Here is a 26,685-nt window from a genome sequence, read left to right on the forward strand (position 1 = left end):
TTTTCTAGCGGTGATGTTATCAGCTCTAGATGGACAGTTAGAATATATGATTTCCTGGTAATGTGATTTTGACCTATCTTTTCATGATGTTTAAAAGTTTGTGCAGGTAGGAGGTTGTGGAACAACAGTGGCAATTTTAGCACTGTTTGTAACAGAAGTTTGGGATGTTTACTTACACCACTTTCTGCTCCACATCCTGGTACTGCCTCCTAATGATTAGAAACATCATTTACAATGCTGTTCTTCAAAGACGTTGTTACTGTAAGAGCAAGTTGTCTCTTACTCATTTTTCTGCTGTGGACTGTGGATACTTACGTGGCATATTTACCTATATGTTTTGTATGTGTCAGCATCCTCAACTGAGATATAAATGTATTGAACATTTCTGAATTCAAATACCTGGTTACTGAAAGTGCCACAGGACTTTGTAGTGTTCAGTTTGAGTTGCAGTGTTCCACCACTGGATGATGAATCCTGATGTCTAACTTGGAATAGTTACACCTTTCTTGTGGGTAGTGAGAGAAGTTTCCTGGTAACCCTCAATTTTAATAAGAAGAGGTTTTCATTTTTCTGGAGCTATGTATTGCTTTTTCACCTGTGAACTGGCAAATCTAATGGGCTAGAGGAACTTACGTGATGGTTTCTAGTTTAGCATAGCTCACACATTGCTGCAAGATCTGCTTTGAAAACAGCTTTAGTCTACGTTTTCCCTATCTTTGTGCATTCTGATAATCCCAATGTTAAATTCCTATTTTGCAACTAGTCATTTGTTATTTTGTCAGTAATATGCATACACATACAATGGGTCAAAGCTAGATTTAGATGATTTTCAATAGTAATGTCTTTATGTCCATGCTTTGTTGTTTGTTTGTTGGGGTTTTTTTGGTAGCCATTTTCTTCGTGAAGTAGAGTATCTACTGTTTCATTGTGGGTTTCAGGAACAGAACTTGGTAATGGTTATTTCAGCTAAGTGTAAATTTGTTGTTAACCCAAGTAGACTATGAAAGGTGCAAGTAAAATCAAGTATTACGAGTAGCTCTTTATTATAGCTGCAGGTTTACCTTTGTGCTCAGTGTGTCTAGTTATCTGATACTTGACTTTGGTTTGACTTAAAAGATTCTTGCAAAAGCACATCAAGAGTTTACATTAATAATTTAAGTCTACCACACTTCTTAAAGTGGTTTTGCTTTATAAATACTGGTTAACAGATGCAAGAAGAATATTAAATACCTTCCACAGAAGAGACATAGATTTATGTTTTTTCCATGTGCAGATACTTACTGATGCGTCCAGGCAGCATTGACGTTTTATGCTTCCATGTGTGTGGTTGTGTAATGTAGTGTAAAAGAGAGTACACTGAATCAGAATATGAATTTTAACAAATCTCACTATGATTACACATTAATTTCCTAAGAAATAATGCAATATATGAAAAGTTGAGGATTTTTCCTTGATCCGGTGAGTTGCCTACATTAGTTTTATAATTTATTAACAGGAAATTAGAATTTGAAGAGTACACATTTAGTAGGACCACTTTTCTTTCTTCTGGCTATATCAGGAATGAAAAGGTTTTGTTCTTAAATAAAGAAGTAGCCTCTGCTAATGCTTTGTGTCAGCATATGATGAAATAACAAACTCGTAAGGGACAAGGAACATTCAGGCTCACTTGTTCGGTTTTCTTTTTGATTCATACAGCCCAGTCATACTTTTACTTTCAAACTTTCTGTATGACATAGCCTTCTGGAAATAAGTGTTATGAATTGTCTTCTGACATGTAACTTATCTTCTGAAGTATTGTACTGTGATCTTTACTTAATGTAATACAGTCTTTACAAAGGGAGAAGAAAGCTGTCAGCTTGTCTAACAATTGCAAGATGAGCTCTATTCTTCAGCTTTTGGTTTTACAATAATACAAATAGCAGTAATACGGGTTTAAGATTTGGAGAGCTGGGCTATAAACTCAAGGGAGTAGTCTAGGAAAAATAACACAAATACTTTTCTTTTCTTTTGCTTTCATTTTTATTTTTTCAAAGTGGATCAGTTTCTGATTCTAGTTCAACAGTGGATGCACACACACAGGTCCTGTTTGCTCTGAGGCAAGAATGGGTAAGACTGGGAATGAGCAGTGGGGAAGTCATGTTTTAAGTTGATACTGCTTCAGAAGTAAAAGTTGCTATCATCAAATATCCCACTAGCCCTTCTGATGCAGGATGTCTGAGAGACCAATGACATCGTCTAGTCCCAAAGGGCAATGACAATTTGAAGTACTATATGATGGTACTTCAGAATCTTCTCTTCTCAAATAAAAAGCCTGGTATTTGTTGGGAACAAGAGTTGGAAAAGCAAGTGTAAATTGAGCACTGCTTCCTTTGAGTTAGCTGAGAAATTAAGGCTTTTGAATTATACTCTGCCTTAGCTATGTGAGTGGAACTGAAGATGCGGGGAGGTTGTACTGCTTGTCTGCAGATACCTGAGTACAGTGCCTGTGTTAGGAGACATCTGGGCACACAGGGAAGCTTATGGTCACCTAGAGCCATTGTAAATTGGGCTTCTACTCTGAAGCCTAGAGAATCCTCTCTTCCCACCTCCATGTTAATTCCTAGAAGACTAGCCTCCAACTTAAGAAACTAAATCAGATTCCTGAAGCTACCTGTTCTAGGTACATATTCTCATATGTAAAGATGACTGTACACGTGCTTATTTCTTCAATCATTATTCATAGAGACATAGCTAACACTTGGTAATTGTAGTTGTCCTGGAGGTATGTTTTCTAAAAACTTAGGTATGTTGGGGTTTTTTCTGAATCCCCCCCATATTGGTTCAAAAAACCCCAACCTTCAATTTTGTAAAATGTCAATGGGTACTCATTGCATATTCTAGTCTTCTCAGATATTGGGTACAAATTTAAAATCACCCGAATTTTGTTCAGATTTTAGCTCTTAGACCGACACAGTACTTCTGGAAATTTTAAGCATCATAGCTTTTGCAATTGAAATTGTAATTTTGCAATTGAAAATATTTTGTCAACTCAGAATTAAAGCTGTCTAATGGTATCCCATACCCTGCAGGCATTGAATTTGGCAAAATTCTGGTTTTTAAGAACAAAAAAATAAAAGAGTTCAGATGTATACTTATGCTATCTTAATGTCTTGCTGGAGCCTGACAGCACTGTGATAGGTGCAGCTATTTTCTATGACAGCAAAGTTATATATAATTGTGATATGGCTTATGTCATTTGTCCTCCTTTGAGGACTGTATTTGAGGGGGTCTGTGTAATTCCTTCTTTATGCAATCAAAGAAGAATGGATCTTGTGCATGTAAGACCAGGTACCATTTCACATTGCAAAGTAAAGATTGTATATCAGCATACCTTGCCATAAAGACTGTCAGCAGAAACGTGATCAGTGAGTTTAGTTTAGTGAGGGAGTAAATGACAATGTAAGACAGTATTGAGTATAAAAGTATTCTCTCTGGATAAGGCCCATTTTTTTAATCTGTAGAACAGTATAGCTAGCTTCTCTGTGTAACGTGAAGGTAAAATGGGAGTAGGTGTTAGTTGAAGACATCAGAATAATGATTTGAGTATGTACCTTCTCTTTCTAAATCAGAGTTTTATGGAGTTCAGTATTCTGGCATGGCATGTTACAGCAGTAGCAGTTTTAACTTTGCATTAAATACATGTTTAGTCTTTTAAATTGCTAATTTTGAGACGCTTTCACAGGTTAGCACTCTTTTGTGCAGAAGCGCGTGTAGCTTCTGCATAGGCTTACAGTTCAGACCTGTCCCTGTGTGATGGTAGTAAAAACCAGAGACAAACCATCGTTCCTAGGTGTTCTGCCCTATTTATGTGTTCTTGGTTAATACACATAATAATTACAGCAGAAGGATGATTATGGTAGTTCTTATGGTAAGTTAGTTTGCCTGCCATGGCTATCTGAAGGAAGAAAGAAAGATGCTCATTCTGTGTTCCAAAGTCTTGACTGCCTCATGATAAAACAGAAGTTCCTAGCATAGTGTCTTCTTGTGTCTCTTCTGCTGCACACACATCTAATCATACCTCTATGTATACCTGTATGTGTAATCACAGACAAGTTTACTGGATCATCACATACTTCAGAGAGCATATAGCTTTATCTGAATATGGAACCAGGCTCAGTCCCACCACTAAACTCAGACTTGCTGTCTCCGCTTCAGTCAGGTGGTCTCTCCAAAACATCTTCCGCTTTCATTCTTTAAACCTCCAATTACTGTATGCCATATAAAGTAACTTCTCAAATTTTATTTTTTTTTTAAAAACCTTATTTTATCCCCCTCCACTTGTTTGACCTTTCCCAGATTCTGACTCATGTTGGCAGTGGGGAAAGACGCTCAAGACACCTCCAAAGACTTAAAGGCACTCCAGACTGGAGCATCATGTTCATGCTTATCCATGAATAATGTAATTTGTTTCTTCCAAAGTTTTAAAGTTACTTTAAAAACGTTTCTTGTTTCTTCAAAAAGATGATGAATACCATGCACTAAATAATCAAGACCACGGCTGCTACTCATTGTGTATTTTCATCTGTTTTTAATGCAAGAAATAACTTCCAGACTATTAGAGGTGATCAGACTGGGAGAAAAAAAAGGTGTATTTTTCACCTATGCCAGTTTCTTTGATAATGGATGGTTGTATAACTGCCTGAGTACTGGTTTCGGTGGAGGGAAGGGATGAGAAAGTGCACCCAGCGTGGCCCACCATGAACTTGAATCTGTTGTGAAACACTGTTCTCATCTATGGATTTGTAGTTGGCTTGAGCCAGTACAACTGCATGTATCTGCCAAAAGGTGTGATATGCATCATCTTCTCCTGTTTTGTTTGCTCTTGCAGTCATGTAGTTCTGTGGTCAATCAGATGGGCTTGCTCTTGGCAGCAGTGTAGTCAGAGAGTGGGTTAAGCTGGCAGGAACACTGGGCTAAGGGTGTAGATGTTACAGGTAGGGAAATTTGTTGGATAGCAGCTTCCTGTGTGCCTGTACCTTATGGTTGGTCAGCTCAAAATAGTAAGCCAGCAGAAAAATACAAAACACAGAATATGATTCTGGTTTTGCCAGTTTGTCTCCCTGGCCCACAACAGGATCAGATATTTTGTCAGTGTTAGCGCAGAAGGAGTATAAAATACACAAGAGGAATGGGATCCCTACTTCTATCACCAAGTAGCTTTTGGGTTGCTTTAACTATAATGCTGTACTGCATCCAGAGAGAAATGTCTGTAAAAGTTCTAACCTCCGTGTTAGGAACACATCTCTTGAACAGGAGAGGCTGCTATATCAGTATGATCTGCCGAGCGAGAACAGCCCAGAGATTAGTATGTTTTGAAACAAAACCTCTATTTGAACTTCTGCATTCATCTCAGTCGGCATCCCTGCCCGTAGGATACAGAGTTATGACAAACGTCAGGTATGTCAATTCTAATTTCCCTAATCTCTTCTGTATAGAATGAGAGCTTGCCTGGCAACACCAGTTTGCAGAGTTTCTGCCTTCCTTGTTGCTGTCTGCTTCATGCCACCGCAGTGCACTGCCGTGTCAGTTGTGCTGGCTGAGCTGCTGTAGCAGCCTGCTCTAAGTCGAGCTGCTGAACTGGCCCAGTTTGCAGCATTGCTCTGCAAGTGTGTTGGTGTAATTGAGGAGGGGGTAATATATTGCAGCAGAGGAGCAAGAGTGAGTGTCTAGGAGGACAGAGCAGAGGATAAGGGGAAAATGGAACTCCATAAGCTTGATTTCTTGCAAAAATCCTTATATTGTAAAAGTGTAGTCTCATTGTCAAATTATTCTTGGTATTTTCTTATTATGAGGAATGGCAGGATTTCCTAGATGCCAGCTTGCGTGAATAACAAAGAGGACTCGGTCAGCTGCAGAGGACAGAGGGACTCACCTCGATACTTGCTGCAGAAAGGGCCCTAATCACCCCCAGAATGCCAAGTCCTTTTCCGTAGGTCAACTCTGAAAGGAGGAAAGAAGAGATGATAGAAAGGTGAGTTTGCAGACATCCAGAGCAACAGAGACCCCCAGCTTCCAGCTCCCCAAGGAGAATTTGGATTCTTCTTCAGCGGGTTTTGCAGATCCCCCGCTTACAGGGAAAAGTGGTGGGAGGTAAGCGTCTTTAGGGGAACACAAGGATTCAGATACCCATGCTTATGGAAAGATTGAAGCTTCTCAGTGTACCTGCACAGTAAATCATAGCATCACCTGGATGATCACTTCCGCACTTCAGTCCTGTTACTGTGGTTAGTGCTTCTATGTACTTTTTCCCTTTTCTCCATCATACTGTTCTGCCCTTCTCAATTTTCATCTCGTAGTCTTTTTGCATGCTTTCCCGTCAGCAGTCTTTGTTTCCTACCTTTCCTGAATACATTGCTAGACACAATTTATTTCAGATTATTTTGGATACCATCTGAAGTTTTCTGCAATGCTCAATACAGTTTTCTCATAATAAAAGCCTTAGACAAAATGTAGACTTTAGAAAAACAATTTGTTTTATTTTGTTTGCTTGTGTAAATTTTTAGACTTGTTGAACAGGTTCAGTGGGCACTGTGTGTCTTCAGGGTACCCTGCTTGTGGAACCCGGCAGGAGAAAAAGGGGTTTGGCTACTTAGTCTGTGCCCATGTAATTTGTTTAGTTTATTTAAACTGGTATCAGAAGGTTAACTCTTGTGAGTTTAGATTTTTAACTTTGTTCTTCTAAGGGTATATTTGCTGCCGTGTACTAGATGGTGTAGGTGTTAAGAGACCGAAGGTAGTTTTGCTGTAGGAGGTGACTCTACCATGGCAAAAATAAAAAGTTTATCCAAGAACAGCAGCTTTTTCATTTTCATGAAGGGGTAAGAAGCGTGTTTGGGAATCTCTTGCTTTCAAATCTTGAATGCTCACCTTACTCTGACATTCATGAACTTTTAGGATCTATCATCTTACTAAGAATGTGAATTTTGGAATTTAGAGAAACAGATCTTGACTGCTGCTGCTAACTTTTCAAAGCTTGCTTGTAATACTGTTCTGGTAATCTTGTCTGAGATTATTCTGTAAGAATTATGTTAATAATGAATGCATAAATACAGCACACAGCAGATCTGCTTCTCTCAGGCTTTTTAGAGTTGAAACTCTTGAAGTTGAGGAAAAAAATAATTTGCAGGAAGTGACAATACAATTTCACATTATTTCTGAGTAGCTCAACCTGACCTAACCCCATGTCATGTCACTGAAGGGAGTAGTCTTGCTTTTTCCCCTTGCTGTGCAGTCCTGCCTTCTGTAACAGCCACCACTGGATTCTTTTTTTTTCCCTTTCCAGGTGGATGGGCATGTTGATCTGGTTTTCCATACAGTTACTGGAACATCAAAACTTGTTTGAGTTTTGAGCAAAAACATGCAAAGGAGGTTTTGGACTGCAAATTGCTCCTTCTGGTGGCAACACTGTCTTAAGCTGACTTAAATGAATCATGAAACTGCGCCTTGCTTGAAGGAAAAAAGATAGATGTTTCTGATTCTGAAAGACTTTTTATTTCTTAGTGTCCTAATAATATCTCAGAGCAGTACGTTATATTTGAAACTATAGTGATCCTATTTCAAAAATGGAACTAGAGGAGCTAATGTGACTTCCTTGAATGACATAGTTTTCTACAGGGGAAAAGATGAAGATGTTGGTAAGGGGTAAGAGTGATGACCTTTATTTGATATGTCTTACATAAGACACAACAGTTCACGTGGACATTTTGTCATGATTTTTTAGAACCGTTTTCTTTGTGCTACCTGAATTTCCATCTCTGGTTGAATGTATTTGCTGTTAAGGCAGAGATTGCCTTTCATTAAAATAAGCTGCAAAGTGAATTGAAAGCCTTGTATACTTGATTACTGACAGATGAGAGGAACAGAATTGCACAGCTGCAAAACTTTAAAAAATTGGAAGACCAGTAAATGCCAGAAAATAAGTTGTCAGACTTGTCTTCTGGTATCCCATCTGTTGTGTTTGCTAAACCTTGATTTCAAAATTAACATGTTATGATGTCCCTGAGTAAAAACTGCTCCCTGTTTGCAAGGGGTGGAACTTTGAGAAATTGTGACCCTGGCTACCAGGAGAACCCATCATTCCATACCTTTGTCCTCAGAAAACCGAAATGTTCAAGCCACTTGGTGGTTAAACATTCGTGATATGTCATTTGTGAGGATGGTATGCTGAATCAAAAAGTCAAATGAAAAATACTATCAAGCTAAATAAATAGAGTTAGAAAGTTGTCATATAAGGAAATACGGGAAATCATTAACCCTGAAGATGAGCTTCACGAAGCTCTTAGAATTTAAAGATGCAAGGTAATTTAGTATGATTTCTTTCTTATTCCCTTCAGTAATAACAGGAAATAAGAGGAACTAAAATTGTAAACAGAGACTAATATAAGTCAGGATTTATTTGATTAAATAAGAGCTAATCTAGTATTGTATTTTTATGTCACACTTTAAAAAAGCAATACTTACTTGAGAGTATTCCCCCTTCAAGTTTTTAAATAAATGTTCGTAACCACTGCAGGAATTCTGCCTGAGTGTGCCTGTGGTAAGAACATAGAGAAAAGGCTTTTGTAATAATAAGGCAAAATCCCCAGCTGAATTTACTTTCCCCTCTCTCCTGTCTTATGTACTTAATCCTGTTTCATAACAAGCTGCTGTGACTTATTTGAGGTATTAGTCTCCCAAATAATTCTCATCATACTTTTGGTCTAATAACCGTTTTGACAGAAGCAGTGTGTGCCATAGACATGTGAAGTACTTTTAAAAAAGTAATTCACTGTCAAGGAAACTTGCTTTCAAATAAATAGGAACTTTTAATTTATTTCCTGTAAGTTTGCCCTTTGTTTTATTTATCTTAATAAAAATACGTTAGCCAGCTGGGAAATACCTGGATTTTTCATAGAAGAGATTGGTAAAAGATTTTAAACAAAGTATTTTGGGCACAATAATTTTCCTGCTGCTCAAGTATTTGAATTAGAATTTTTAAATTATATAAAACCCACAATTACAGCAGAGTGTAATCTCGTATTGGTCCTTATTAGAAGTATTTATTACAAAGTGATTGAATATAAGAATCTTTTCGTGTGTTCTATACCTGTATTAAATAATTCTCTGTCTAGTTAAGCCCTGTAACTAGTTTGGTGGCCATTTGGTAGTCTGTAGGCCCCAGGTGGGTTTAGTAGGATTAAATTTTTATAGATGACTATGCATTTCTCCTGATGAGGAAAATTAAGGAACAAGTCTAACGAATCCTCTATTTACATTTGTCACTTTGAGAATCATCATTTCATTGCCCGTGCTTTATTCTGTGTCTTTTTATATTCTCTTATTTCTGTTCCCCTACACCTCACTTTACTCCCTTTCTGATTTTCCTCTTTGCCCCTTATTTGTGTGTTTTGCCTGGATTGCCTTTTTGCAGAATACTTACGAGGTTACAAAAAAATTCTGGTGAATTTGTAGTTGTATTTAAAATAGAGTATTTGTGTTCCAAGATCATTTGAAATGCTTTAAACATCAGAAGCATACTCAGATTGCCTTGAAAAATTCGTTTATGCTGGCATTTGTCAGTATAGCCTTGTGACTGGTTGTGTGAAATGCTGAGTATCTTCACTGCTTTTAAGATGAGTTTTTATAAATCCATGAAAGAATTAGTAATGCAGAGGCTCTGCAGTAGCAAGGGGCTTAGCTTGTAGGACAGAGGGATGTTGAACAGAAATAAAAGAACATTCTCTTTCGTTCATGGATTATTTCAATATTTTGCTGACTCAGCCTCTCACCTCAGCAGGAGTTTCTGTTGGTGCAGGTTTGCTTCTGTGGGAAGAGGTGTGATCTGTAGAAGACACAGGGTCAGCCTGACATAGCCATTGCAATGGCATCACTGCCTCCAGAGCTGCCTGTTCCTCAGGAGACTAGCTCCTCTGTCCATTTTTCTCTCAGTTCCTAATTTCAGTGCTACATTCCATATTTACAAAGCAGTGCTGCATCCCCAGCTCCATTTCCCTGTGTGCCAAATGAAGCATTCTTGCCTGAGCCACTGCTCTGTCACCTTGGAAAAAAGAGGAGAGAAGTCTTAGTGGTGGTCTGCAGTGGAGAGTGTGTTTTCAACTGGGCCTTGCATTCAGTAGATCCCAAGAGCTCTCCTGAGGTTTTGCATATTTAGGGTCACAGCTGTTCCTTCTTTGGTGAACTGATAAATTTAGAAGCTGCCCTGCAGGTGACCCAATGTGCATGTGAATTTTGCAGTCCGTGATGTTCAATGCTTGATCTTGTTAATGTGACTGAACAGATTTAAGTGTGCAGCCAGTGCACTGGGATTCATGGAAGAGGAAAGGTCGAACTCTGCCGTACGTGCTTCTGCCATGCCTCTGCCTGGCTAGAGGAACTGCAAAAAAGTTTCACCTCAATGATGAATTGTATTATGAAGCTTTTTCAGGACGTACATTTCCCTTGGAATGTACTTTAGCTGGCAAAGTGGTTTTTCAAGTAAACACTCATGCAGCTATCTCTGTAAAAGCACATATGCTTTTTTTGATGCATGAGATTATTTTTTTTTAATAATGGTTACCCTTTATGACTGCATTTGCACACATTACTGCCTGTAGTTCCATGTGAGAGCATTAAAAAGTCAAATAACCATTACTTCCTACATTTCCTTTTTTGTTGGTAGCAAGCTACATTCCGGTTATTGCTAAACCTACTTCTTGCTCAGATTATAAAGTGATGTTTTTCAACAAATGTGATGAAAAAAACTTACTTAAGTCCATCTAAATTATTATCCCAGTGAAAAAATAAACCTGTCAATTTTCCTGCATGGAAAAGCATTTTCTGGCACATGTCAGATTTTGAATCTTCAAGATTCTAATGCAGCTTGATGGAAAAGGTTTAATCCTTCATACAGGATGGACAGTAGAGGTCTCCTCTGCCTACAACAGAGCAGTAATTCTAACTACCTTTTTCAGAAGATGTTTTCCTACAAGGTCTGTAGTAAGGACACTAAGCTCCAGATAACCATGCTATCAAAAGGTTCAAGGCTATAGATTTGTGTATGATTATATTGAGGACCAAATGAGATAAATAGATACCAGCAAGTACACGCATTTATTTACTGAAGAAATACTGCATAGACCGTGGTTGGCAGAAATCTCCTGGGTATTTATAAGCTCTCCATTGGTGACTTTGGCTTTGCTTCTGTGTGCTGTCTCAGTAAACATCTCAAATATTTAGGCTAACTTGCACATTGTGAAGCAAATGCAAAGGTACCTCTTGGGGGATGGATGTGGAACTGTTTCAGGACAAAGCTTTTAAGCAGTGCAGTCAGAGCAAGAGATCTGGTGTTCATCCTCATCCTCATGTCTGTGGCCAAGATATGTAAAGGTAAATGCTGGAAGAATTTAGAGAAGGTTGTCAAATTTTCAGAGGTAGTATTGTAGATTACCTTTTTTTTCCTTCACGTCTATGATACTGGAAATTTAATAAGAACTAGCAGATGCTGCCTTTCAGAGAAGCAAGTAAATCAGCTGTTGAGAAGTATCTTGCCTGTGTACACGCAGGAATGTCTTCCTGAGTTTAGAATCAGGAAAGCCAGGAGCTGGAACATGCTCTATTCACAGATGTCTCTCAAGCTTGTTTTGTGTACCAGCTCCCAACCATGTGCACTTATTGCTGTGTTGCCTTTCAGTCATCATGTTGTAAATTGCTGAACCCTGTTTTATAGGTTTCTTTAACCTCTAGGATCACAGACTAATTCAGGGTGGAAGGGATGGTAGCACGTCATATAGTCCACCCTTGTGCTGAAAGCAGAGTCAGCACTTGATCCAAACCGCGTTGCTTGGAGCGCTGTCCCCTCAGGTCTTGAAAGCTGCCATGGGTGGAGATTCCACAACTTATCTGGACAACCTGTTCCAGTGCTTAAGTATCCTTGCCTTAGTTTGCTCAGTCTCCCTTTGGAGGCTGTCCTTCAAATCACTTACATCAGCAACATGAATGTCAAGCATTTGTAGCCTGCTCATTGTCCTGACAAAATGGTGCTAAAGGTGCACTCAAAATCTTTTCTTTGTGTGGTGTCAGACCTTCATCCAACTGTCAGTCTGCTGTTCATTCCAGATCTGTTCCCTGCACAGCCCGTGCTGTAGTGACTCCCGTTAAGACTACTTCGTTAGCTGCCCTTGTAGCCTAGGCTTTTAAAATGCCAAACCATAGTTGTATCATCAAAGATGATCCAAATGCATCTTGCTGAATTATCAGGTGGTGGTTCTAAACATCATGGCATAATCTATCAGGTTAACTTAGCTACTACTGCATGTCAGGTTCTTGCTTCTGATCCATTTTTCAGTGCATTTTTTCATCATTTTGTAAATGAAATTTCTTGGTGATATTTCTGTTGTTTTATTCTGTGTAGTGAAATATTCATCTATCCTGCTTCAGCTAATGGAGCAAAAAGGTCCTTACACTGACGGATGCTGCTGTTTTCATGGGTGATTAATGTGTGGTCTTACAGTTTACCACCTTTCTGAATACCACTGATTCTTTTCTTGAAAACAAGGAGAGTAGCTTTAAAGCATCTTTGTCAAAATATTTCTGACTTCTTTGTTGTCTGAAAATTACAACCATGAAAATGCTGTTTTCCACATTTAATGCAGTCAAAAGAGAGATTACGGGACAAGTTATAACAGAATTTTTCAAATTATTCTTCGAAAATCTTCACAAAAAGTCACTACTAATCTAAGCTTTAAGAACGTCAGCGCTTTTCTGGAGTCTTAATGGTGATTGCAAAACTTGATATTTTTTTTTTTTAATATTTCTGCTCTGAAAAACAGTTTTACATAAACCTTGAAATGAACAGAGAGCTTCTGTCTCTATTATCAGTAAGGCATTTTTCCAGGTTGCCATCAAAGCCAAACTGGTGCAGGGTCAGTTCAAGGACTCCTCTGTCCCGTTTCTGGGATTACAGGTGTGTGTCAGAGAAAATGAGCTGTACCGAGGTTGGGCATGTGATCTTACTGACTTTGCTTTAGCACAGGCCATGCCACTGAAATGTTTGTACTGTGTTCTCCATCCCTGTGGCCTTCAGGAAGGCATTCTAGTATGGACACACTGGTGGACCCAAACTGTTAGATCCTCTGAAAAATTGTAGTACTAAGCCCGCAACTGCCACCTCTTGGAAGATACTGGGCTGGCGTTTGAAAGCTTTGGTGCTGTACTAACAGTGCCATGTTCTGCAGCATTGTTATTGTATGGGATTTTCCACTACCTGGGATACCTTCATTCTCTTGTTATGTAAGATTATGAAGAGTTTATTGCATTCAGATCTTATTTTTGGAGTATTGTAAGGATATTTGGCATAATTGAATGTGATAGGTAAGTAACAAGTCCTTGATACTGAATTGTTATGTGGAACCCCAAGCAGATACAATAGAATAGATAAGGTTTATGGGTCAGTTGTTGTGTATATAAGAACTAAACAGCATTTATGGTACAGCTGGGAAATAGTTGAAAGTGACTTGGTTTTGTTTTGGTTTAAAATAGAAAAAGAAGCATTGCAACACAAATTGATTAATGAGTTGAACCAGAGATGGAAGGAAGATGAGGAAGGCAGGGCTTAAGGGAAAGAGAATAACAAGGCTTGATGGATTTTTTTGAAATGTCTTTTAAAATTTGCTGTCAAACGAGGAATGTATATCTTAACTTTAGGAAGCATTTCCTTATTTTATGTATTAGAAATGTAATTCCTTTGTGAATAAGGTACTGTGTTTTAGTATCATAGCTCTTCATTTGCAGATAGATCTTTAATATATACAGCATTTAAACATGAGTAGCAGTGAATAATTTGGGTAAATACTGTGTAGGAGGTTGGGGCTTTTTTTATTTAAATATCTTGATACAGTTAAATAATTGTTTCAAAGATCTAGGCACAAGATTTTGAATTACTGTTTACATATTTGCCCTGAGCTGAACTCCTACAGGATTTTATTATTCAGATTAACAGGTGAACATTTTATGTTATAAACTGCTTAAAGTATAAATCTGCTGAAAATCAAAGCCACCTGTCTCAAACAATACACATTCATCTTCCTATTAGCCCAAATTAAAATACATCACACAGGTAAAGGGTTTATGTGATAAAGGGTAGAATATTCTGCTTTTGATTAATTGCTAGCAAGTAATAATAGGGAAAGGAAGGATGCCCTAACAGCCTTTTTATTTCACAAATTGCATTCTAAGCATGAACAATTCTATTGATTGCTTTCTTTGAGGCCTAGATTGTAAACAGTCACTTAATAGCATCTTTAGGGAAAATGAGTCTTACTGCATTAAGTAATAGGAATATCACATTGCACCTTTTTTCTGTTTAGTGCTCAGTTTTTATTTTGCCTTTGCCTTTCATTTTACCTTGTTATGGTCCTAATTCATTAATCTGTCCACATTTAGTAAAGTTGATAAGCCTTAGTTAAATTAATGCTCTGTAGAGCTGACACATGGTTCTAAACGTGAACTGAGAATGATGCAGATTTTGGACATTTTAAATTCTTAAAAAAACGGACCCAGTTTGGTAGAAGGTTAGGGTGAGATGAAGTAAACTATCTGGCATGTCTCTGAACTACCAGTGATTTTGCATTCTTTTCTTAATACCTGAAGTAACAAGCTCTGCCATCACAGCCTAGTCATTTGGATCACTGGAAGATGCAGCTTGTAGTGGTAGGGTGTCAGGCTCTTGATAAATGTTTACTGTGGATCCATAAAATGACTGTGAAACTGGGGCTGGTGGAAAGTATCTCCTTGCTGAGGCTATTACATGTTATAATGCATTGTGTCCTCAACATAGATGAAATGAGTAACTGATTGAATGATGGAAGTCACATCTGACCCCAAGAAAAGGAGTACATCAGTGTACGAGATTGCATCCTTCTGGATTAATGTTGAGAGGTCTCTCTTAATCTCTTCAATTCCTTACACTCTCGGAGAACATGACAGTGAAAGCTTCATGTTACATTAATTATTTTTTTAATCCAATACAAAATTAATTTATTTACTGTTTATGAATCAGTTAAGAAATGTATATGGAATCACGTTTGACCTTTGGGTTTCTAAAACCAAAATATTCAATTATTAATTTGCAAGTTAAGTTTTATTTGGTTTTTAAAAGGTAGGAATTATTTTGCTGTCATCTCTTATCGCAATATCACTTGTTCATTAAGTATCTTCTGTTATAAAGCATTCTTTGGCATACAGTTTTGACCAGACTGAAGTTGACTTTTTAATTTTGTGGGAGGATTAAATTACTTTTTTTATTGGTTGATTGTTAGGCTAGTACACAGTTATATTAGTTGCTAGCAAAGTCTTGGATGGTCAGCTTTGAAACTGAACTGTAAGAAGCCAAAATCAGAACAACAAAATAGATTAGAGTAGTTTGGATTTGGATGGTGAGGATAATGAAAAGAAGCCATAAGACTGTGAGTGGGTATACACCATGAGTGGAATACAAAGGGTAAATTGCATACGCATAAGGGTATTTAAGACCATGCTTCTGCTTACAAAGGTGTTTTTGTCTTCCTACTTTCTACCTGTGAAAGTTCTTGCTCCCTCCCTTTTTTTGGTGTTAGTATTTGTGGGGCTGTGTGGTAGGTCACATCAGCTCACTGGGAAGCTAACCCCTGCAAACAAAAATAGATGGTCTGAAATGGGATGAGACGGAGAAAACATGTCATCTGAGTGTATTTATGGGTGCTTGTGTCATGTAAAGAGTTCCTTAAAATCAGTATGGGTAACAGGGATTTCCTAGATGAAAGTCAAAGTTGGAAACAGTATGGAGCTGAATAGGATTAAAAACTGTTTAAAGATGGGGGCAGAGATGCAGAGAACAAAGCTTTTTGTGTTGTTGAGGTTTTTTTAATTTTAGGCTTTAAGCCTGCAGTTCCTGCCTTGATAGCATAAAGGCCATAGTACGATGTCTTAACGCTGCAAGTACTGTCATACTTTGCTTAGTGTGACCCTTTATTTGCACTTTTTAATAACTAGTGGCCACAAGCAATGTAGAGACTGTCTGGTAAGCAGTGTGTTTTCTGGGGATCCTGGGGGGTCTTGGGGGGTGGGGATTTGTGTTGCAGTTTCACAAATAGCTCCTTCCATGGCAGAATTGGCTATAGCAGTCCTGTAGATGTGCTACATGGTAGATCCTGCCCCTATACTCCGCTCTTGTGAGACCCCACCTGGAGTACTGCGTCCAGCTCTGGGGGCCCCAGTACAGGAGAGACATTGAGCTGTTGGAGTGAGTCCAGAGGAGGGCCACGAAGCTGATCAGAGGGCTGGAGCACCTCTCCTGTGAGGACAGGCTGAGAGAGTTGGGGTTGTTCAGCCTGGAGAAAAGGTGGCTCCAGGGAGATATAATTGCGGCTTACCAGTTTCTGAAGGGGGCCTACAGGAAAGCTGGAGAGGGACTCTTTACAAGGGCACATAGTGACAGGACAAGGGGTAATGGCCTTAAACTGAAGGAGGGTAGATTTAGATTAGAGAGAAGGAATAATTGTTTCATGATGAGGGTGGTGAGACACTGGAACAGGTTGCCCAGAGAAGCTGTGGATGCCCCCTCCCTGGAAGTGTTGAAGGCCAGGTTGAATGGGGCTTTGGGCAACGTGGTCTAGTGGAGGGTGTCCCTGCTCATGGCAGGGGGGGTTGGAACTAGATGATCTTTGAGGTCCCTTCCAACCCAAACCATTCTATGATTCTATGTATCACCATAAATATTTACCCCAACACTGTGGGATGTGAAAAGATTAGTTCTGTGTTGAGGCTTCCTTCTTTTATCCATGTGTTTGATTGCTGCTCTCATTAATGATTAAGAAAGATACCCAGTAGGATGAAGAGTCCAAATAAGACAGTTTTAAGTTTCATAGACTTCCTTGCCCCGTTCCTCCTTCCGACTCTCCATTCCTGCCTTTGTGATTGTGTCTGTATATGGTAAATGAGATGTACTGTACTGTATGTGTCGCAAGTCACTGTCTTTTGCTTTAGCTTTTACCAGATTCGTGCATCTATGAAAATTCCTCCAAGAATTCCACACAAATTAGAAGCCAGCTTGTTACATGCAACGGGTAAGTGCAAAAAGTTCTGGTAAATGAGGCCATTATCTTGCCTTGCTAATTAAGGGAGCATGCTTTTTGTCTTCTATTGTTACTACTAATATAAAAGTGTTTTTAATTTTGTTCTTAACACAATAAAAGTATAAGTTGTTTCATGATGACCTGCTAAAAACTAGCTTGTTCTTAGCAGTGAGACTTAAAAGTTGATTACAGAATTTGTGTTACTGTTTTTCCTCTGTTAATTCCCTTTGCTGGTAGTAAAACCTAGTGATTCCTTCATATTAGTGTCTGCTGTTTTTTCCACTGTTCGGTTCAGTCTTCTCTATGTTTCAGACTAAGATGATGAAGGGCAGATCTTTTCAGTAGATATCCTCAAAGTAGTGGAGAACTTCACATACAGACTCTTATGCAGATTGCCAAGCCCATTTTTTCCCAAAAAGACGACTGAAAGGATCCAGTCTTGCTGTTTTCAAACTTTCTCTCTTGCTGTCTGGTCACAAAGTTGAAAGTTGATTTAACCTCCTGAACAGAATTACCCACTTCTTCATTTTTTTCCTTTTTTTTTTTTAAAAAAAAACCCTGGCACTCGCTTTCGGTTTCTTTGTCCAGGCAAACTGAACCTGAAGAAATCTGTTAGTGCTCTCCTAATTCTGTTAAGCCCACACCTCAGCATGCTGTAAAAATGTGAAAAGCAAAAAATGAATTAAGTGTACAAATGACAGGTGGAATTCTTGGAATTGCAAGGAAGAAAAACCTGCTATAGTCTGAGAAAATGTGATATGAGATTACTGAAACCTGAATTTTTCAGCCTATTTTAAAAGTAACTCTCAGTAGAGCAACAATGTAGATAGTGAAATTTAGTCATCCTTCCTGGATATTTCTTGGATTTGTGTGAAATAAATAATTCTTACGAACCAAGATTACTCCACTTCAAAGGCAAATTTTAGTGTAGTTTAGGGAATATAGCTCGGCTAAACTGATGCTTTAGTAAACAATAATTTTTAATAGTGTCACTTCATGATATGTTTAACATCACTGAAAAAAAGTTTTTCCATTTCATAGTATATTTTAGAATGGTCTTCAGTTATTTTCTTCAGAAAGCTGCAATCTTGTTAGTACATTGTGACACATGTATTAGCTCGTTTGTCTCTCATTACTAGACATAAAGGATGTAAACATTAAGATTACAATTTGATGTGAGTTTAGATCGGCAGTGCTGTCAAAAAAAATGAGTCCATGATTCCCCCTGGCCACTCCTTCTTACCTTCATGTTGCTCTGTGCTCTCTTGACACAAGTGCCTGATTTGACCTGGGAACTCAACTGGGGAATTCATTCAGCTGGCAAGCAGCCATTTCACAATAAACCAAACCCCTCCAAATCCCCAAACTAGAGTCCTTTCAAGATGTCTCCGTTTGGTTTATCAGGTAGTTATTGATAATGTTTGTGCCACAACAGAGAGAAGGGTACAAGATGGTCAATGGAAGGACGTTAGTTTGTCCTTCTTATGGACATGGTCATGCTTGGCCTTGCCGAGGACCTCTGCCTTCCATTTGTTTCAGCTGCTTGCTTAATTTAGCAGAGCTGAACACTGTAGCTGTATCTCACAGCTCTCCTGCTCAAGGTGGTGAAATAGCTGATGCCAGTTACTGAGACTGCCAATATTTGTAGAAAATAGCTGCTGTTATGCTACCTGTGGGCTAGCACGAAGAGGGTTGACTGACTATCTGAAAGTGTCTGTTGCTTTTTGACCATAGAGGAGGCTGGACAGGAGCCCACAACTCCCACTCTTGAGAATGATGTCCTTTGTTGGTCAGGTACCTCTTCCTATACTTTTCTATCTCTTGTTCTGTCTTCCTCATACTTACTCTAAATCTGTTCCCTTTGACAGTGTCATGGTTTTCCCACTCCAGTCCAAGCCATTTTGCCTACTTCTAGCTCTCAGTATCCTCTGCACAAGTCACCTGCAGTTTCCCTACCTTAACTTTGTTTTCCCCTCTCCCACAGACTGTTTGATCTATCTCTTTCTTTTATTTCCCCAAGTCAAAATATACAGTTTTTCCCTTCTTCCTGTTTCTTTGCATCTCCTTCCACCCCTTGCCCAGCCCTTCCCAGCTCTTCATGAGGTCCCATGATAATTTAAATCCAGTTTTCTTCCATTTGTATTTCCCACATCCTTTTTTCTAGAGATGCTCAGGACCCAGGACAAGCATCATTACAGATGTGATATGGCAGGCCACTTGCTTTAGCTCTAGCCTTCTAAAGGTCTCCTGGCATTCTTGTAATTTGAAGGGAGATGTAGTCATGCTCTAGAAAGTTAAAAGCAAAACGTATGTCATTCTAGCCTGTATGAGGTTGTTTCAGATTTGAGGCTGTTCTGAATTCCTCCTTCTATCAGAAACTTGTGGCTGGTTTTTAGGAAAAAGAAAAAAAAGAAGGAAAAAAGAGCAAGTTAGGAATGAGATGTCCATTTTTACGATGCAAGAATAAATTAGTTCACCACTGTTTTTTCCCCTCCATTGCTGAGATAGCTTTTTATGTGGATAGAAGCCTAGAAAGAGTCTTGGTCAGTCAGTGTATAGGTGATTTAAAAAACAGTAGTTCTGCCTTGTTGACCTCACGTTTGTGAGACCTTGCTCCCCACACAGATGTGGCTCGGCCTGTTGCTGGTGTGCACTTTTCATCTTCGACTCCTCTTTCTCAGTTCTGAGGGTGGTGTTTCATGTTACGCTGAAGTCAGCAGAACTGAGGGCTGTAACTCAGAATTGGAAGTGGGACCTTGGCCATGTGTCTCCGTTACTTCTTTTGTATCAGACTGGAGTGGGATACCCCTTTTGCTGATGCTGTGTTGTTATATCAGATTACGTGTCATGTGAAACCACACTTGCTCTGCCCTTCACCTGTAACAGATGACACGGATGGATATAAGTTGAAAGTGACATTACATGTAGGGAGATTACTCTTTAATGATTTGGCTTTTGTAAGCATTTTATCCTCCAGGACACCTAAATTGATGATATGTGTGAAAGCACTTCAGCAAAACCAAGTATTTTTACTTGTTTCTAGTTTCTGAAGGGAAGCTGAACTAAGATGTTATGAAGATTGTAGAGTGGGAATATTTGCCACGTGCAGTGATTTTCTATCAGAGGCCCGTAGATCCCAAATCTGTAAAGAGAAAATTTTGCAAATTTTTTTTTTCTTTTGTGGATTATTTTGAAGTAATTTATTAAGAAGAATCACAAGAATTTAAAAAGATGTTTTGTACCCCCATTTACACAACTTCTAAGATTTTGTGTTCTGGAAGAGGTTAATGTTTTTTAGCCTGCTTGTAGAGGAGTGATAAGAAAGCATCGGTATTTCTGTTACTTTTGTTCCTCCAAGTTCCATCTTCTTCTATGTGTTGTTTCACAGGATGGTGCCCATTGTATGTTTCCTGTGCGATAACCCATTGCTATTATGCTAAGTACATCCTCAATAGCTATTTTAAACCATTCTCTTTCTCATTTCTTCTGCAAGTCTTTTAACCTTTTTTTGGCGCAGGATTCCCCAACCATTTATCACACTTTTCTGAACTCTTTTTTTTCTGGACTGAAAGCAGAAGTGTCGTACTGAATGACAAATGTAAGGTTCAGGTGATACGCTTGGAACTGGTCTGGCCAGAGTAGTATGCAAAGATCTAAAAGGAAAGAATGAACCACCTCTGTTTTTGATTAATTCAGTCGAATGGTATATGCCATTTAACCTCTTTGCCTCATCTGTGGGTAATTAAGAGTTCTCAGTGTGGTTAAACCTTGCAAATCAACATGAAAGCTGAATGAAACAACACAGATTTCAGGGGTTTTTTTAGAATTTTTGATGCTTAGAATGTCTTACTCCAATTTGGAACAAAGCAAAAATTCTTCAGTCTAGAACTTGTATTAAAAGCAAATTACATTAAAAATATTGATACACTATTTCTTTGAAACAAAATGCACTCCTTCAGACTCCAGCAGTTGCTGACTGAAATGGAAACTGCTGATGGTGTTGGTGTTACAGTTTTAATAGTGAACGTGAAACTGATAGGAATGATGGTTCCACTTATTAGCTGCTCTGGAGTTTTAAGATTCTAGGCCAATTATATTAATACTTGTTTCTTTTTTCAGGTGCAGATCTTGCCTTTCCTGCTTCAATCCATGACAATATAGTTTGCAGTAAAACATTTCAGATTCTTTACAAAAATGAGGAAGTTTCTGTGAATGACGTGATGATTTTCAAAATAAAAATGCTGTTAGATGAGAGGAAGGTAATCTGCTACTCAATTTACTATATTCAGATAATTAAGTCTTTGTTATGTACAATTCGCATTAGTATAAATAAGAAACCTGAAAAGATTTTGTGCTTCTACAATTTCTTTTTAGATTGAGGAGTCTCTTAATGAAATGAATTTTCTGCTAACATTAGATCTACACTTCACGGATACAGACTATTCGTAAGTTTAAATATAGAAAATTTTATTAAAGCAACAATATATGTTAACTTTTTTAATTGATTAAATCTGTACTATATATAGTTGTAGTGTGTTCATATTAAACATATATGAGGGTAAAAAAGAAGTCCAACACTGAAGTCTGTTAAGATTCCATAACTGTTTTTTCTCATTCTGATTATTTTTTCATAATTTTTTTTCCTGGGGGAGATGTCATTGCATTCCAAAGTATAAAGCTAGGCTAAATTGCTATCTGCGTCAGTTATTGATAACTTGCACTTTAAATATGATTGTTCTAATTGTATGTTGTTTTGTTTTAGACCAGATGACCTGAGCACACTACAGCCAATTAGTAGCCGAACTTTAAAGTTGCACTTTAACTTACACCGGGGCCTTCATCATTACGTCAATGTTATGTTTGATTACTTCCACCTTTCTGTCATATCAGTTATAGTCCATGCTTCTTTGGTTGCTCTGCATCAGCCATTGATAAGGTAAGCTCTTATTAATAAAATGCAAATAAATTATTGACTGTCCAAACGCAAATGTTATAGAATACTTAGGAAGGAGTCAGATCTTTGGCCAATATAGTTTTCTTTATGATGATTTTGGAATTCAGGGCCCAGAGGGATGAGAAACTTCTTGTTTTCAAAGTTACCTGGAACAAATTTTGAGTTTGTTTTTGCTAGGAATAAGAGTATGTAGTGTAGAAGAGAGATAATACCCAAGACCAGAGAAGAGGAGGAATGCATAAATGTTTGTATTTATACATGTATATTTATTTGTATAAATATTTATACATTTTCTTAATTGAGAAGATCTCACTCTAGTTAGTGTCTGAAATAGCTGCCATTAATACAAATAGGGCATCTTCTGTTCGCTGTCTTCACAGTTTTCAGTTACTACTGTAATGGCAGTGATGTATGCAAATGATGCATGTACCATTTTCTTAAGTAAATGGAACTTGAGAATTTCATTTTCTCTTTTAAAAAGCTTTTGCCTGAATTCTACTGAAGCCTTTTTATTTCATTGATTGTGTCACCCTTCGCAATCTCTGTTTACCTCGCTTCTGTATCTCAAAAGTAAGCGTGAAAAAGGGCCATACAGTCAGTTACATGTATGATGTGTTCTTTATACAGCTTTTTCTTTAGCATATCTATTTTTACTTTCTTTCATGGTCTTCAAATACACCATGCTACTTCCCCAAGTTTCTTCATATTCAAATTCAGGCTGTGCCATAAACGTCCAAACCTTTAGCTTAAGTTATTCCTGCTGCTTGTCCCTGTCTTCACACAATGGAAAGCTAAGTCTCTATGTATGTTAGACAGCTGTTCTGTGCAGCAGGGCTGCGATGGTTTGGAAGATTCAACTGGCTTTTCTTCTTTTTTGTCTCCTTTTCCCCTCCAAGTTGGATTGTTTTGGTGATGTGGTTTAGGCATGGTTATATAGTAAATGATCTGGCACATCTGAAGAGATCGTGCATCATTATTTGGGAGAGGAACAAGTAGTGAGGAGGTTAGAATTATCTTAAGCTAGTATTGTTGTTGAAGACTTCATCTGATAACATAATGCACTTAAAGTAGCAGCATGGGTGTAAAGTGTCACACTGTACCACAAGTGAAATTCAAGTGTTTCCCCTGTATACGTCGCGTAGCTGTAGGGTCAAACTGCACTTCGTTATGAGAAAATGAAAAACAGGTTTTGTTACTCATTTTCAGTCAGAAATGTATTTGTTCCTTCTGATTTTTTAAAAGGTTACAGAACATCTGGTGTTTTTAATAAAATTCTTCCTCTGTTTCTGGCTTTTCAAGTGGTGATACAATAATGTTGTTTAATTTAAACCTCAACTGCATATAGCTTGTATAAAGAGATACTACTGAAACAAAACAGCAACTTCCATGCTGCTTCAGTTATCTTTAGAGTAGAATGTTACTGGTGTCCACAAAATTATTTTATGGATCCACGTTGTCCTTTAAATCTGTTTGGGGTGGACAGAGGAAGAAACCTTCAAATTCACAGTGTTTTGTTTCAGCTGCGCTATCCCATATTGTAATATTTAGCAAATACTTTATACTTGCCATATCCATATCATGCTTGCTTTTCTGGAGTACCTCTTTCTGAAAAACCTGGACATTGCAGACTTCACTCCTCTTCATCCTTTGGGCTTTCCTGGGTGACAGTTTGCTTTTCTGTTTGGGTCACATTCACATTATTGGCACACCTTCCTTTCTTAGGGGGTCACTTTCTGAGTGTTTTCATTTTCAGAGTAGCATCAATGTTCTCCTTCTCTTGGGAACAACCAGTATTAACACTTTACTTGAAAGAGAGGAGATACACATGGTTACAGCCCTGGAGTCCTGTACAGTTGAGTTTCTTAAATTTCTCCAAGTAGCCGGAGACAGGCTTTGAAGAGAATTGTGTTAGAAGCACTGCTCCCTTAGTGCAGCACCAGAGACTTAACTGAGGTATCTGGGCCATCCTGAGGGGTTTTAAAAGGGCAGCCCACCATGCTAGGAACTTTCAGGATATTACTGTCCTGCTTTTCAAGAAAAATCAAGAATTATTTTTAACTATGATAGATCTGTGTGACACATAGTATGTTCAAATTACAAGTTCATTTGTGTTTTTTGCAGTTTTCCTCGCCCAGTGAAGAATACATGGTTGAACAGGAATGCACCAGCACAAAACAGGGACTCTGTGATTCCTTCTCTTGAAAGCGTGGTCTTTGGCAATAACTACACAAAACAGTTATCAGCAGATGTAAGAATATATCAGTATGGCATTTTATTTTTATTTTGTTGGGCAGTGTGAATTTTATCTTTTCTGCAGAAATATTACTTGATAAAGAATGAACTTTTTTAGACTTACTGTGGTGTGCAGTGTGATATGGGAAATGAGAAGAATTGTTCCAAAAGGCTATGTTACATGCTTCAGGAACATGCAGATGGAAAGCTTATATTTAGTGTTTAACCTTGTTTTTAAGATATTGCAGTCTATTGAAAATCGCAAAAATATGGATGAGATTGTTGAAAAGAGACAATTTGTTTATCAGTCCTTTTAGTTACTCTGTTAACACTTCATTTACTGTACAAAATTTATACGTGCCTCATCTTTTTCCCTTTTTTTTTTTTAGGGATGCAGTTTTGTTGTTTCAGAGTCTTTCCTCAGCCATGCCTATAATTTCCACTATACGCTTTGTGCCAGTTTGCTGCTTGCTTTCAAAGGGTTACATAGCTATTTCATTATGATAACAAAGGAGCTCCCCTCTACTCACCGAATTGAACTGGGTATGTTGAATTTAATAAAATGCATCACTGTCCTGCTGATGTTTTTATATTAAAAATACCCTCTTCTAGACTAAACTGACATAAATTTCATACATCTTGTATATCTAAAATCTTTTTGCTCTAACTGAGCTAGAATTTAATAAGGAAAAACAAAACAAGTACTGTCACGTTACTAATAAAATGAGGAGATAACTGCCTGAATTTATGCAAATATATTTTTTCTTGTTGGTCTTGATTTGCCCTGTTATTTCAAACCACTGTGTTTAGTGGTGAGAAAATTAGAGAAACTTTCAATTTAAGTAGCGTGCTGCACTTGCTTCTTTGTTCTGAGGAAACATTGTATATTTGTATAAAAATTGGAACTCTGTAAGCTTTGATTTGAGAAGAATATTACAATGGAAATTTATCTGAAAAAAGACCTACAAGAAGAAATTGCTGCTGACTCAATTTGTAATGTAACTTTTTAAATAGACTTATTTACCTAAGAATTAGGGAAAGACCTGAATAGACAAGAACCGTTTCTATAAAGCTGAGTAGTTAAAATACACTTTCAGAGAAGCTATTTCTTTAATAAAGTTAAAATTAAACTCTTAGAGGACAGTCTCTTAGAAAGAAATTCAAGTTCTATGGCAACGAAGACTGCTAGTAACTACATTTGATAAAAGTAACTGTGAAAATAGTACATTAAATGTAATGAATGGAAATGTATGTTACATTTCTGTAGAATGCAGGTGTATTAGAGAGCCCAGCCTCAACTTCTGAACTAGGAGAGCAGTGAAAGTAAAAAAGGAAAATACATTGGCAATATAAAGGATAGTTTAGACTTATTTTCTCATCAAGCATATACCTTTTTAGTCATGTAAAGTTCTATTTAAATCTGAAAAAAATAGGTCTTTTGGAATTTACATTGATTGTAGACAGCATTTACTGATTTTATATTGTTTAATTTTACCAACGTCAGAACTAAGCATTATGAAACAACAAGGTTGGAAGTTGAGATATGAAAACTATTTTAAAAATGTGATGTGGTCAATTAGTGATTCAAAGAAAGAATGTTTCATTTGTATATTACAAAATACAGGGCTATCTTTTGAATTCCTTTTTTTTTTTTTTTGAGGGAGGGAGTGCATAACAAACCTGTACATAGAAAAATGTCAGAAACTGAGAGTTTTTCTTTATAGAAGCGAAAATATTGCTACAGTTACAGTGCAAAGAATATTTCTGTGTCAGTTAATCTTGATATGGAGGGGAACACCCTTTTAAAGGACTGACTCAACTCTTCGTCTTCCTTTTGAGGACAAAATGTGCTTTTTCCCAAATAGAATCTGTTGGCATTATTGTTGTAAGGACAGGCTTAGACTAAATCCTGATACTTAAATGTTTCAGATAGGACCTTCAGTTCCCCTAAAACACTCCTACAAAATATATATGCAATAGAAAAAAGCCGGCCATTGAGTTGCATAGTTGGTTGTATCTTTCAAACCTCATTGAAGTCACCAAAAACCATTTTCATAAGTTTCAGTGGAACTTGAGTCAGACCTTTTGTCATTTCTGTGGGTAATTTAGCTTACCTTTAGGAATGCAAGCTTGAACAGAAATGCTCAAAATAAATACATGAAGAGAAAATTACTACTTACATTTCACATTCGTTGTACATATTCTGCTGACGGTTTGTTTCCGCTGGGTTTTATTTTGTTATTTATTAAGTCTCTGCTAGAATTCCTTTGTTTTCTTATTTGTAAATCTTTTTTTTTCATTTATTTCAGTTATTTTGTATATACATTGATTGGAACAATTGATGTAACAAAAAGGACTAATAATGTAAATATT

General features: G+C 37.7%; 1 protein-coding gene across 5 annotated transcripts in view; it reads left to right on the top strand.

Moving 5' to 3' along the window:
* Positions 1-26,685, top strand: part of FAM135A (family with sequence similarity 135 member A) — a 93,706-nt gene that overhangs the window by 24,598 nt on the left and 42,423 nt on the right. For 4 of the 5 annotated variants that reach the window (XR_008576220.1, XM_054819037.1, XM_054819038.1 and 1 more), the window contains 6 exons: positions 17,038-17,117; positions 21,246-21,385; positions 21,501-21,571; positions 21,889-22,062; positions 24,202-24,328; positions 24,702-24,855. Coding sequence is in view for 3 of the 5 variants with exons in the window: in XM_054819038.1 (XP_054675013.1) it covers positions 17,038-17,117; positions 21,246-21,385; positions 21,501-21,571; positions 21,889-22,062; positions 24,202-24,328; positions 24,702-24,855 (746 nt within the window). In the remaining 2 variants the exon portion in view is untranslated. Of the gene's footprint in view, positions 1-17,037; positions 17,118-21,245; positions 21,386-21,500; positions 21,572-21,888; positions 22,063-24,201; positions 24,329-24,701; positions 24,856-26,621; positions 26,677-26,685 lie in introns of those variants that run through there. The other variant, XM_054819041.1, reaches the window with a different exon arrangement.

The sequence above is a fragment of the Grus americana genome, chromosome 3 (assembly GCF_028858705.1).
Source record: "Grus americana isolate bGruAme1 chromosome 3, bGruAme1.mat, whole genome shotgun sequence".
Classification (NCBI taxonomy): domain Eukaryota; kingdom Metazoa; phylum Chordata; class Aves; order Gruiformes; family Gruidae; genus Grus; species Grus americana.